This window comes from Mus pahari, chromosome 5 (assembly GCF_900095145.1).
Source record: "Mus pahari chromosome 5, PAHARI_EIJ_v1.1, whole genome shotgun sequence".
In the NCBI taxonomy this organism is placed as follows: domain Eukaryota; kingdom Metazoa; phylum Chordata; class Mammalia; order Rodentia; family Muridae; genus Mus; species Mus pahari.
Window position 1 is genome coordinate 41,405,642 of NC_034594.1, and position 15,137 is coordinate 41,420,778.

The window sequence follows — 15,137 nt, forward strand, 5'->3', positions numbered from 1 at the left end:
AAAAAAAAAAAAAAGCCCCGGATGCTTCGCTGTGTTCTCAGTTAATATTTCTATATCTCTGTACAGTCCTGAGAAAGTACAGTCATCAATGCCATCGCCACCAAATCTACCTGCCACAACTCTCACATCCTTGCTCATCAAAATCTTACCTAGATCTGGGCCAAGTAACTTTTCATTTTTTTTTTTTTTAATCTTCCATAATTTTCCGAGTGCTGCTTGTCCCCCTGTTCTTACCATGGACAAAACAGGAGTTAACAAGGGGTTAGTCATTTTCATGGTAACGGTGGTAGTTGAGCCACACCTGTTCAGTTACCACCAGCCATATTTCCACCTTTCTGTGAAGTTCCTCATTAATAATGACCATGGCTAAGGTTTTCTTTGTGTCTATCGAATGGTCTTCTTAGCATTTAGCATGCACTTTACCTGTACAGGAACTTACTTACATTTTCACCACAAACTATTGGGCACCCACTTCGTAGTAGTGAGCTGAAGCACACTAAGGTAAAATGACTTTTAGTTTACTGATGGAAATACATCTGAAACTTTTATCCAATGGAAGTTAAGTTTCCAAGCCAGGTTCCTAACTCTCACAATGACTTCTTCTATGTTAAGTGAGGATAAATAATTTAGGTTGAATGCATTTGAATTTTAAATTTCTAGCATGCTAAATTATAACTTTAATTATTGTCTTAGTTTGGGTTTTTCTGCTGTGAACAGACACCATGACCAAGGCAACGCTTATAAGGGACAATATTTAATTTGGGCTGACTTACATGTTCCGAGGTTAAGTCCAGTATCACCATAGGAAGAAGTATTGCAGCATCTGGACAGACATGGTACTGAGAGTTCTATATCTTCATCTGAAGGAAGTCAGGAGCAGACTAAGGCAGCTAAGAGGAGGGTCTCAAAGTCCACCCCCCCCCCCCAGTGAAACACTTCCCCCAACAATGCCACACCCTGAGCCAAGCCACCACAATTATAAAAATATATCTTATATATTTTTAGTTTTAAATAATATACATGCAATAATAAATAAATATTGCAGATATATAATATAACATTTGTATATTATATATTATATAATCATATGTTTATATTATAGAATATATCATTATAAAATTAAAGCCAACATCATTTATATTGGTCTGCAGAAATTTCTTTTTTTTATAGAATCTTGCTAGGTAGCCCAAGGCAGGCTTAAACTTGTCCAAATAAGCCTGTCTCTGTCTCCAATGCTCTAGTATGCAACAATGGACCTCTTACCTAGCCTGTATTTCTACCTAATATAAATTCAAATGAAAAGAATGCTGGATTAAAATAATTAAATAGATTAAAATACGTAGAATCTGTGTATTACAAGTGCTCAGTAATACCAGTTACTGTTGTTACTTAAATTATCAGGATAATTGACTTGTAGCATTTTTCTACTTATACTGTAGATTCCACTGTGTGTAGTTTCTGGGATAACAAGGAGAAAACTTGGCTGTCAGTACATGATAAATACTATTAGACTTACCACTCAACTGTAAATACAACCAAAAGTATGACAAGATCTTTACACAGTTGAGAACAGGATCCTCATAAGCAAACAGTGCTGTTAGCTCCAACATAAAGAGATAGCCAAGAAAGGACGGCAGGGGAGTGGCTGATTCTGTGTCGTGACTGGGTCAGTTAAATATGACTGAAGCTGTGGGCAGAGGGAAGAGACGGACTCTTTAATCAAGATGGAGGTGGTCTTGCTGGTTTTTAAGCTTCCCTTATTTTGTGTCAATCTTTGAGCACCAGAGGTTTATCGACCAGCATGGACATTAGTAAATGGTGAATAAAGGAACAGCAATTGGTGAGAACTGGTGTGGTCATTCATCTTCAGAGATTTGTTTAAGAATGTGTTCACGGGGCATATTGATAAGGATCCTTCACATACTGTCTTTTCTGGATATTAATATCAGTTTAACAATAACCCTCTGTAACACAGTGAGAATCCTTTCTGTATTTTCTAGTAGGGCTTTTGTAGAATCCATATTATTTATTTAAATGTTTGATAAAATTTACCTGTGATGTCACCAAGTCCTAAACTGGTCTTTACGGGAAAATTTTATGAACAAACTTATTTTAAAATTCAACTATTAGGCCATACATATGATTTATTTCTACATATTAAAGCTTTATTAACCTGAGCCTTTTCAGAGTTGCTTTTTTTTCCCATTGCTTGACAGCTGTGTAAATTTTGACCTAATTCTTCCACACTATTGATGCATGACCCATCATCATTTTTAAGTGAACTGTCTGTTTGCCATTCCAGCTGCTGGGATTGGGCATTGGTTTCATCTCTGTGTGAACTTTGACTCTTTTCTTTCTATTTATCATTGGTTTTTTATGTCTTAGGGATATGGGGGGAGGATAATGTCTCTGATGATGTCAGAAAAAAATTGTAAGTTGGTTTCATGCTCTGTAAACTCCATATACATTGGCTTCTCTGAACATTTTGTAGCATCCTTTATTACAAGGGACATCACTGGATTCTGTCTTGTATTGTCTTTCAGCACGCTCTCCAGGAAGCTGTCTAGACTGAAAGCTGGGGCTATCATAATGTTGACTATATTTGTTTTCCATCCTTATAAGTCTGTCCTTTGTGACCTAATGTCTACTTTGTTGAATGCCATTATTACAAATTTTGTCCTCTCTTTATTAGGAAAATATAAATCTTTTCCTTTTTTCTCTATTTGACCAGATATAGAAGTCTGGTCCTTGAGTCTTGAATATATATGTATTTATTTGCTTTAATGCTCAAGGAGCTTTATTATCTATTATATGTCCCTAGGACATTGAATTTAATTCTTCTCTTACAGACATCAAAGAAAGAGCCCAGTTAAAAGAACTACAAGTAATGACATTTTTAAATAAGCGTTACATTCATAGAAGGCCTAATAAACATAGCTCTTCATAGTTGACTGTAAAATGTCTGTGGATAAAATTGAGACACCCCAGGATAGGCTGGAAGAAAACAAATCTCAAGTCTTTGCCAATAAAAGATTTAATTTGTTGTAAATCTATATTACTGTATTGTTTTAAAATGTTGGATTTATAGGCAGGTCTAATCCTTGTCTCTTTTTTTCTTCTCCTCAGTGCCAGATGAAGGCAAAATTCAGTCACTGGCTGATTGCAGATCAGGTAAGAAAGTCCGTGCAACTTGGCTTTCTCTTCCTGGAAATCACTGGCTGCATTTGGATCCTGTTTCTGTGCACCAGCCAGTGAAACGCTTTCTAATTAATACATGAGATGTCTCTGTCTTCCACAAAGATGAATTATTGCTTGGCTTTGTGCATGATGGCATAATGCATGCTGACTCAAAATGTTTGAGAGAAGGTTTCCAAATCATCATAAAACCCAAAGTCTTAAATCTATATGCTAGATGAACACTTTCAAGAAACAAAAAAGTTGAAAATGAAAGCTAAGAAAGTTTGGAAAATTTTTTCTACATGAATTTTAAATGAAAACAGGGGGATAGAGAATATCAAAGAAAGATGTGGTCATTTTTCAGGAAAAAAAATTAAAATAGACATGGGTAATGTTGTCTGTCTCTAGAAGGGACTGTGCCAGAAATAGCTGTATTATTTTTCTTCTTCCTCAGGAATGAGCTCCCAGGTTCTTCTCAGAGAAGCCACCTAGGTCTTAGTCTGTCATGATGAGTCACCTTTGTGGACCAATCCTAAGCTTCCCTTCTTTTGCTAGTGACCTCTCTTCCCTCAGCATCATCAACACATATTATTTGCAAATACATAAAGTTAATAAGATATGAAACACTACAGTAGTGCCCTACCTCTGGGGGTGCTTCATTTTGTAGAAAAAAATATCCATTTGACTCAGGCCTGTGACTCTACAGAGGGCTCTGGGTGGTTGGCATTCCTCCAATGCTGAAACAAAGAATCCTCCCCATTGCTGTTTGTGTGCCAATTACCTTTACAGCAGGAAGTGGTCTTGATGCCTCATTAATTTTGTCATGTTTCAAGACAGGGTAAGATTAAGATTTTTTTTCTTTTTCTCCTTCTCTAAATTTTTAAGTGTCTGCAGTCAAGAACTTCTCTTAGGTTCACACTCTTGGGCTTCTCTTCCCTTTCTTCCTAATAAAGAGTCCAAGTAGTTAGACACTAAGAACAAAAACACATTGTTGTTTATTAAGAATTTTTATAAATGGGATTTGTGAAAATGAGCAAATAATAAGCTTTCTGGCTATTTCCACAAATTCCAATCTTACTTTAATTTTAGCTTACAAAAAATAAATCACTTCTTGATGGTAATCAAAAGTTACTGTCACTTTTTCAGCTGAGAATATCATCTTTGCTTATTGCTATAATAAAAATGTTGGCTTTTATCTAATGTGGAATAAATATTTATGAAGAACTACTCTATACAACTTGAAATAATAACCCCACAGATTTTCAAAAACTTCAAAATTGGCAGAATTTCATAGCTGGCAGGTCCACATGACAACTTTACCTCAGGCAGCAGATGGATGTAGTACCAGCAAGCTTTACTCTTTATGAAACATAGTGTTAAAGTACAATAAATGAGATAAGGATTTGTTTCTAATATATCACCTCTCCAACTATCATTGTTCTTATATCTTGATACCTTCTAAACAATCATATATCATATAGTTTATTGTTGGACATCTGTGGAATTTATGTGGAATGTAAAAATCAAATCAACTTGATTATACCTGATTCAGTTTGATCCAGTTTGAGCTACAAGGCATCAACCAATTAAAGATTAAGGCAAATAAGAGATTTGATAGCTGTACAGCAAACATGACCTAAGTGAAGAGGGTAAAAAAACACCTGTAATTATATAGTGATGTGTTACAGCAAACAAGTGCATCCTATACAACGTTAGAGATAGTTGGAAGTACAGAGTATCATTAGAGAAAAATATGTGGCTAAGTTTACAAATGTTCACGTTCCAAGAATGTACCCTCTACCAGGTATGTTTTTGAAAAGTAACCTCCTTTTTAATGATTTTCTTCAGGCACTCATCTCTCATATAAAAACTTAGCTCCCATATGTATTCTGTATTCATTTAGGGCAGGGGTTCTTAGCCTGTAGGTTATGACCCCTTAGTGGGGGTTGTATATCAGATGTCCTGTGTATCAGATATTTACATTATAATTCATAACAGTAGCAAAATTGCAATCATAATGTAGCAATGAAAAGAGTTTTATGGTTGGCATTCACCACAACCTAAGGAATGGTGTTAAATGGTTACAGCATAAAGAAAGTTGAGAACCACTGATGTAGAGGGATTTCTCATGGGATGTTGATGATGAAGGTGGTGGTGATATGCTAGCAGCAAAAGATTAAGGTTTCCTTTAAGTCTGACAATTTCTCTCAATTAAATCACTTAAAATTTTACAACAAATAATGGGAATATGTGTAGCCAGACAGGTAATTGACAGGTGACAGACAGATAGACACATACATATATACATACATATATACATACAGAGATAGATGGAGGATAGGTATATACATGGATGGGTGGGTAGATGGATAGACAGACAGACAGACAATAAATAGAAAATCTGTAATGTCAAACTTCTATGGGCACTCAGTAGGTTATTATCAGACTATATGTTACCTTATAAGGGATCATGATCATACTTCTTCCAATGTTCAAATGATCCCCCAAAGTTCTCTTGAAATGTGATTCTTTCCTTCCCGAAATCCTATCTTTGGAATACTTAAGTAATAGATCAGCATCTTTTTGGCTAAGAAAAGCAGCTTTCTCTTTAATTCCAGAAATGTGGACAGCTTTAACATTATCCAAGACTATCAGGAAGTTAAAGTAAATTAAATTGTATCTGCTGACTTAAATCTACCATCCATCTTATTTGGGAGGGTATTCAACATTTAATACATTCATCCGAGTTAAGCTTTCTTCTGAGTCAGCTACTTAGTGAGTAGAGAGCCACTCTGTGCCAACTTCCATCTGCTGGTCTGCATTGGGTGCATCCCAATTTTGTGACAAGATTTTTGGCACCTTTTCCTTGGCTTTATCTTTAAGTGGTTGATGCTTCAGGGCTAAAATCATATCAAAGGGCCAGGTAAGATAAATCTTTCTTTGATTTCTGGCTTAAAATGGTGGTTTCCTTCACCTCTTCTGGAATCAACATTATTCTTGAGAGTCCCATAACAACCACATTCCATCCCATCATTACCTCAGTGAGATTTTTTAATATTTTGGGATAGTCTCTATATAAGGGAGGTCTTTATGTCTACAGAATGGTAACTTAGAGAAGTTAGAAGAAAAATAGCTTTTGCTTGGTTCCTTTAAAAAAGCAGCACAGTTCTAGTGAGCCTTGAAAAGTAATTTAACATCTTTCTATATCTCAGGAATTGAACAATGTGCACATACTAGAAATGCAAGGTAGAAAATATATTTAAACAAGAAAACTAATTTTATTATTTTTTGCAATTAAAACACTGCATTATTATCCCCTTCCATCACCTTTGCCTGTGCTCTCAAATTCATGGCCCCACTTTCTTTAGTTTTATATATATATATATATATATATATATATAGTGTGTGTGTGTGTGTGTGTGTGTGTGTGTGTGTGTTTCTAGAAGCACAACTACAACCTGTTCAGCATATATCAAGTTACTTATACGTAAATGATTTTGGTAATGGCCACTTGGCATTGAATAACCAGTTTTAAGATGACTTCATTGTTCTGAAGAACTCTTAGAATTCAGAGAAAGTAAAATTAACTTAAACTTGATACTTAAAATTTCTGCTTAATTTTTTTATTATACTCAGAGAAATAAAGGTTATCTGAGAGCTACAAATTTCTTGCTCTTCCTGTTTTTATATTAAATCTCAACCAATAGTTCAGTATTCTTCTTGTACTTGTTTGAAAGGACTTATAAATTTTGCTTTTTTTTTTTTCCTACTGTGTCGTCGTCTTCTTCTGTTGTTTTGATTTACTGCTTGGAGCTGTTTTAATATGTATTGACTGTCTGCAGGGATCTTTGCTGACCCAGCTCTTTAAGATGATGCAGTACTGAGAGAGCCAGGGAGTTCTTCTTTACGAGCCCTGACATATTAATTAGCAAAATGGACTAAAAAGCCTTCTGATTTCTACTTTAATTTCTTATATTCTCAAACACCTGTCCGTATAGCTGTAAACCAGGCAAGTCTGTGAAAGTAATGGTGAGCATTAAATGCAGACCTTTGAATCAAGTTTATCAGTTAAGGAACACATGCTTATTAGCAACTGAGGTGGATCTTTGCATGCCATAGAGCTTAGCTGATATGCTGACACAGTCGATTGGTAGAAAAATTAAACCTCTGAGTGTTTAAACTTGATCTCCCAGATGGTCACTGTTGTCTTAGGAAATGAATCTAGATATTGTGCTGTAGCAAAATTTGTGTTTTCTTAAAACGTTCCTAACACACTATGAGCACATGAACTGAGAATAGTGGAGAATATAGCTTCTCAGATCCCATTCTATTGGAAAGTTAGAATTGACCTTTTGTAAACTTGGGTAACTTTAAAGGGAACACATACTCCAAACTGATAATCTCATCAAAGTGAAGGACATCGAAATATAATCATTTTGCCTTTGTTTCCCCTCATGAACCTATGCAAGTTTATATATATGGAGTGGCTCAATGTGAGACAGATAGGAAAGAGAAAATGTGTGTGCATTGACTATAAATTATATTAAAATATATATTGATATGTATTCTTATTACAAAGATCAAAAGTTAATGTGAAAGTTGTTAGTTTATCAGTGAGTATAATCTTTAGACATAGATTTTTTTTTTCAAGTGTAACCTAAGAAGTTTCTGGCTTTTAGTAAAAGAATTGAGCTTTGGATAACTGCATTGGGACAAATGAAATAATGACACAGATTTAGAACCTACTAGACACTGACTTTGAAATTCAGAGCTCTCCCAAAGTTCTCTGTGGTTCTCCAGGTAAAGTAGAGTCTCAAGGAGGTTAAGTGACCAATGGAATTTAGCTGAGGTCTGACTCATAACTGGTTCAGTAGATCTCTAAACTTATCATGCAATTATTTTCCTAGTCTCAGAATTAATTCATCATTGGAATAGATACATGTAGAAGTTGCAGAATTCACACATTGATTTCATGAACTGTGGATTAATATATAATCTCTTTGTGTGTATAATACTGATTTTGGTTCACTATTGTGGGTAGAGGCTGTGTAAATGACTTTTCTTTAGGCTTTCCAACTACAAAGGCCTTCATTTTGTTCTTCCCCATTTTCTGTAGGAATTTGTGCCTCCTGCTAATCTTCTTGCTCCACTGGCTTTAAATTAGAACTATGTTAATATATCTTGTTCATGTCCTGGAACTATCTCTCTTTCTGTCTCACTCTCTGTCTCTCTCTGTCTCTCTCTCTGTGTCTCCGTCTCTGTCTCTGTCTCTGTCTCTCTCTCTCCCTCCCTCTCTTTCTCTTTTTAAGAAAATATAAGTAGGAATGAAGATATTTCTATTTAAGTTTTATTTGCTCTCATCTTTTCTGAATTATTTCTTTATCTTCTAAAATCCTGCTGCATTGGTGATGTAAGTGTTCTGTGAGTCGAAACTGTGGAGATATTAAATCCACAGGCTTTCTATCTCCTTTCATTAATCTATACAAATTACTAAATAAGACTTTCCTTTTGGTCTCTGAAGAATTAAATTTTGAAGTTCAATGACTTAACTAGGAATGAATAAAATAATTTGAAAACAAAATAAAAAAGTATATATATATATATATGTGTGTGTGTGTGTGTGTGTGTGTGTGTGTGTGTGTGTTGGTACAAGCCTATAATCTTAACATTCAGGACACAGTGGTTCGAAGACCATTAGTTCAAATCCAGTCTTGACTATAAGTAAGTTTCACATCACTCTGAGCTACACAGTGAGATCTTGTTTCAAACAAAAAAGTGGCAATAAATAAATAAAAGCCTTTAAAAGCAAAAGGAGGTTAGACAGCAATGCAGTAGGATTTCATAAGTTTGCCTTAATTTATATTTTTTACAGAATTGAAATTAACATGTATTATTTGAACAATATGTCAAACCATGGCGGTTTCTCACATTTGAATCTTCCAGTTTGATTCCTGCTACTCATTACTTTTTGTGATTTCTGTGAATGAGGAAATAAAATCCAGTGTCAATGGTTGGAAGGCTTGACCCACAATTCTGTTCTCAGTTGTAGGAACACAGGGTGGATCTCTATCTGTTCATGTGCTAGGAACCTTGCTGTCTCTCATCAGCCCTTATGTTAGTTAAATGTAGTTTTAAATACATTTTAGATACAACAAACATATACACTCCCCTCTGTCTCCAACTTTGGCTTACATTTAAAAAGGATTTGGAAGTTACCATCAGAAAATTAGCAACATGTATCTATCACCTACAGACTTGATTATGAAGCAGCATTCTCTATGCTATAAACAGTTAGTGAATACTGTGGCCTCTAAAGTTTGATGAATCAAACAGAATTAGAAACAAATATTTTAAACCAGTCCTTTTCATATGATTTATGAAGATCTAGGCATCTCTAAATTTCCTAATTAAATAAGGGTATTCTTGCAAATTAAATTTCAAAATAGTTATTTTGATCCTCTTCCTGTGTATTCAGTGTCTCTGCATTAGTTACTTTCTGTTGCTGTAATAAGCTCCATGTCCAAAAACAAGTTATGAATACAAGAGTTTATTTTGACTTATGGTTCTGGGGCTAGAACCCATAACAACAGAAAAGGCATGGTATAAGTGAGAGGAGGAAGCTGGGTGGTCACATTATATCAGCACATAGGAAGCAGCAAGAACAAGCAGAAAGTAAGACCATGCTATGAACTCTCAAACCCCATCCCCAGGGATATACTGTTTCCAGGAAAGGTTACCCCCTATTGAGTCTATAACCCCTCAACAAAACTACCAATGGGGGCTAAGTAGTTGGCTCAGATACATGAGTCTATAGGGGGGCATTCTCATTCTTCCGTCTGTGCTAGAAATACCAAGGAATACAAGACATCATTCTGCCCTAGAGAGACCACCTCTAAGTTTAGATGCAAGTTCAGTGCAATCTCACTGAAGAGATCTCACAGAGGAGTAGCACATAGTTCTTTGGCATGGGCAGTGCCTGTTGGGTGTGCTTCTGTAGGAGGGCGTGGAAGCTCAAGATAACAGGAAGATTGAGAAAGGGACCAACCAGTTAAGTCACTGAGGAATATGGGAACAGGAAGTGTCACGGTATATATGAGGAATTATAGGCGCTTCCGAGTGGACACAGGAGGAGCAACCGAATTCCAGTCAAGAGAGTAGGCAGAAATTCAGTCATGGAAACTCCTGCTCAGGCAAATGTGTATCTAATTTTATCATACCTGCTCTGCAGAGGTTAAAGGAGGGAAGAGGGTCATTTTATATTCTTGTAACACCAATCAGGGGACTGTAGAAACTTGGAAAACAGTAAGGAAAACAAAATGTAGAGAATGTATATTTAAGTGATTAGAAATGGCAAGAAGAGAGAAATAGGTAATAATGACTTGAGATATGTCTTTATTTTAAAGTAAAACTAATAGATGTGTGAAACAGAGTCTGTGTGCTTGTGTGTGTTGTCAGACATCATGCCTTCCACTATGTTGCACAAGAAAAGCAAAAGTAAGCACTTACCTCTTAAGCACACATGTGCAGGCAGCCTGTGCCTCTCTGATTTCAGCTGCACATGTTAGCATCAACTAGGACCAGGTACCATTTATGTGCCTCTAATCTGTGGATCAGCAGCTTCCTGTGCTACGTACCTTTCGGAATGAAAGTAATCAGATAGAGCTAGTTGAGAGAAAGAAAGAAATCCATAAGTTAAATGCTGGAGACTTCTGTTAAGTGACAGGTGTGGGAGGCACACAGGATAAACGGGGTGAGAGTGCTTCAGTCTCTAGGGAACTGTAAAGGGGACGGACTGTACACACCAGTAGAGGAACAGAAAGTGGAAATGAGAAATAAGAAAGATGCCGAGCTTCTGGCGGACCCCAGTCATCACAGTTTAAGTGGGAAACTTGATTTGAGAAGGCTAAGGGAGGCAAGATTCTGAGTGGTAAGCTAGACTTCAATTAAGACCAAGAGGCAGGAGAATTTCAAGATGAGATTGAAATTGAACAGCAATTTAACAGCCATGGAAAGGCTCAAGGAGGCAAGTGTGACATGCAGGAGAAAGGCAGGGGAGTAGCCACATTCAAGTTTGAGGGTTCTGCGAGGCTTCCAGCCTGCAGAGGGCTAACCAGCATCTCTGCAGCTTGGCACTGACGAGATAGCTCAGCAGACACCAAGAGAACTGGCCCTAACTTGTCTGGTAAAGAAAGTAGAGATTACTCTCAACTTGAGTAAGAATCAGTGATGACCAGAATGGGTGATTCTTAATCATGGCTTTCCCTGTCTGATGAAAGAGATCAAGAGTTTGCAAAATTAGTTCTTGGAATATTACTCAGTGTATAAAGGGTTTGTAACGAAGGAATGAGAACCACGATTTGGCTCCTTAGAACTCAGGTAAAAACATGTGGGCACAGCAGCCCACCTTTAATCTGAGCCAGAAATACTAGTCCTTCAGAGGCAAAGATGAAGGCACTTAGGGGTAAACTAGCTAAATTTAGCCAAGGAGAGACACCACCTCAGAAAATAAGGCACAGAGAGAGAGATGGAGGAAGATAGCCAAGACCAACCTTTTATTCACACATGGAAGCACGCACGTCCACCTACATAGCATGTATTATCTTAATACATTCAAAGATACATACATATGTACCACATACACCACTTCACATACATGAAAGAAATGAGAGAATTTGCAAAGTGAAATGGTCCCAAGGTAGGAAAATGCTACAGTTTTCACTAGACATATAAATTGAAGGGTGACATTAGTTGGAGTTAGTTTTAGTAGACTGTGTGTCAGGGGCAGGGCAGGGGAGGGATTAAGCATACAAGAAAGTACCTCAAGTATGAATAAGAGGTGAGAAAGGCTTAAGTGACCTTTCTAAAAAGTTAAGAGGAAAATATATGATCTTTCTAAAAGGGCAAGAGAAAATGGAGGCGTATCTAGAGAATATAGGAAAACCTGTTTTTACCGGTTTGTTTCGTGTTCTATTAATGAAACACTCTAAACTAAGAGAACACTCTAAGAGCTGAGAGAAAACATTTGGGAGAAAAGAAACAGAAAAGAGGCTGTTATTACAGGTCGTCATAGGATGCTTCTGTAGCAGGTGGCTTGCAAGAGTCACCTGCGGTGTGGATGGAGATGTAGGTAGAAAGTGTGAGGATTTAGGGTTGCGGATAGGATTGTGAGGATATACAGGCACAGACCCATACCAACAAAGATATGCCACATTCAATGGATGGCAGATGAACTGCCATTTTACAAAGCAAGGTGTCTGTTAGCACTTATAATTGTACCTCCAGTTCTCAATGTGTGGAGAACAGAACATGAGGGTGCAACATCCTTCCTGTACAACCTGCTGATTTCCAAGAGCAGACCGAGGCTTCAGGAATATTGTCTTGTGGAAGGGCTGCGTCCGTAAGGACAGAACTGCTCCTCAGACTGAGGCCCTTGCTGTGGACAGCTTGGTGATCTCAATTACCATTCAAATCCTCTGAGTCTCCTCAAACCCAGAATGAACAGTAAAAAGGCGGAAGGATTTGGCACAGAATTTGTAATATTTTCTTTAATATTCAATCAGCAAACTCCCCTGGAGTGGAATATGCTTCTAAGCACAAGAAATCTGGAGTTTGCTTGAAGTTTGCAGACTTCTGATCAGCTGTTCATATGCGACCTTTTCACTTTGATCCTGTATTTTATTTGTCTCTCATAAATTCATAGAAAAAAGGTTTTTTTTCCTGAATCTCCAATGAAGCTGTTCGTATAGTCTCTGTATTTCCCCCTTTACCTTGATATATTGATCTACATTATGAGATTCTCATAAGCAGATTTTATTATGCTGTTCCTTTCATTATTCAGAATTTGACATTCTATCTTTGAAAATAAAATTTAGTGTGTTTAAAAGTATTCATATTTTAAAAAATTTAAAAGCACTATGTCTTAAAAGCTGATTTAGACATTTTAGAGTTTTCAAAGTTTCTGAATTGTTTAAGTAAGTGGAAAATAATTCCATAAAGATAGGCAGGTGTGTCAAATTCCACAAGGCAGAGGAAGTTCCAGGCTTCATTAGCTAAGGGAACTATGCCTTGTATGTTTAGCAAGGAGTGATTTGAAACCAACAATCCCAAATGTGTTTCTAAATGCCAGAGTAAACCCCCACACTTAAGAAAATGGTGCGAGATGGCCACATGAGAGGTGGCAAGCGCCCAGTGAGCGCTTGCTGTCAGAACTTCATGAGCTGTCTGCTCCGTCTTTCCACAAACTCTGCACAGTGTGAGGAACATACTCTGGGCAGAGTGGTGTAGCACATGGACAGAAATGTCCTTACCAGCATGTGCATTTGCATGTTCTGTGTGGAAAAACTAAGCTACGACTTCAAATCATAGTAACAAATTTTGTCCCACAGTTTGAGCACTGATCTATTTTTTTTTTCCTTTCATGTTTAGCTTGAGGCTGCCTTCAGTAAACTCTCTGCAATGGGCTGTTACAAATGAATTCCTTGGGCTTTATGCCTCTAGCTTTAAACAGCAGCACTTCACTGTGAAGAACAGGTAGAAAGAAGCAGAAACCATCAGTCTCTATTGAATTGTTTTAGGACCTTTACATTGGAAGCTCAAAATTAGATCTCTCTCCAAAGATGAAGCATTTTCTGTGTAAGTCAGTAGTGGAAAAAACTAAACTAAGCAACCAAGACTCTCTAACTCCAATGACACAGGAAGATTATGAACTGCCAACATTTTATCTCAAATATCTCTGAAAATTTTATTTGGTCTGTATTAACTAATGAAGATACAAATATCTGTAGCCCAGCAAGGTCTTAAAGCTTAATTTTCTCAACTGAAATTGGGCAACATGTTATCCTGAAAACTCAAATTTAAAGCTCAGCCAGGTAAATATGAAAATGAGCTAAGACATAGGAATATACCAACTCCACTGCATAATAATATGAGATATGCTTTAAATTTTACTTTTTATAAATCATATGTAAAGGTATAAATATTGTCAACTAATTCATAGTCAAAATATTTTATAATGCATTTATTTTAAGTTATGACTTTTTATTAGATAAATTGGGGTATGCATGTATCAATGGGTTTCATGATTGAAGTAAGCTCTTTTTCATGAGGGTAGGAAGCATCCAAACATACCTATTTCAGAGAAGAATTCTGATTCCTTCAAAACTTTGTTCCTGCAGCTATAAATATTTTTTGCTAAGTGCACATCACCGTGCTACGCATATACTGTCCCAGGCCCATCCTCTGGATTAGGACTTACCTTGTTCAGCTACATATGTCTCTGGATTCTGGCTTTGTCTCTTATTGCCCCACAACCTATTCTTCTGGCAAGCTACCGATACAGGGTTCTGTCAAGTCTTTCATCACGTTTGACTAATTCCAAGAGAAGCTCATAGAACTCAGGGAAACATTTGACTGACAGAGGACACAGTTGAAGCAGCCAGACTGGGAGGGGTGCATGAACAGATATGGGGGGGTGTATTTGAGACTCCTTGCATCTCTCCATGTGCTTTCTGTGCTCTCAAGCTTATGAGTGGCAGTCTGAGTGTTCTTTAATAGCTGTGCCTGGGTGTTTTTAATGGAAGCCTCTTTCCACAGGCACAGCAGGTCATCTCATTGGTCACTGATGATCACCCTGGCCTTTAGCACCTCTCTCCTCTCCAGATTTAGGATGAGGACTAACAGTTTCAGCCATGCAGAGAACACTTAAAAGTTGTCTGTCATTTCATGATGATACAGGAGGAGCCACCGTTTAAATGTGTTTTAGGAGCTGAGTACCAAGAATGAAATGAAAACCAAAAGTATGCTTATTGTACACATTCTAAAACACTATAGAGTGCCACTCCTTCGGTCTTGTAAGAGAAAATGTTCAAATAGTCAGATTTCACATGGGGACCAGCAAACCTGATGTTCAGAAGAACCAACCATGAGAGAGAGGGAGAGGGAGAAGGAGAGGGAGAGGGAGA

The 15,137-nt window shown here is 37.0% G+C and overlaps 1 protein-coding gene across 1 annotated transcript in view; it reads left to right on the plus strand.

Moving 5' to 3' along the window:
* The window catches only part of Pard3b (par-3 family cell polarity regulator beta), a 976,275-nt gene that overhangs the window by 621,787 nt on the left and 339,351 nt on the right, over window positions 1-15,137 (plus strand). The window contains exon 16 of the mRNA XM_021197960.2: window positions 3,127-3,171. Coding sequence (XP_021053619.1) covers window positions 3,127-3,171 — 45 coding nt within the window. The remainder of the gene's footprint in view (window positions 1-3,126; window positions 3,172-15,137) is intronic.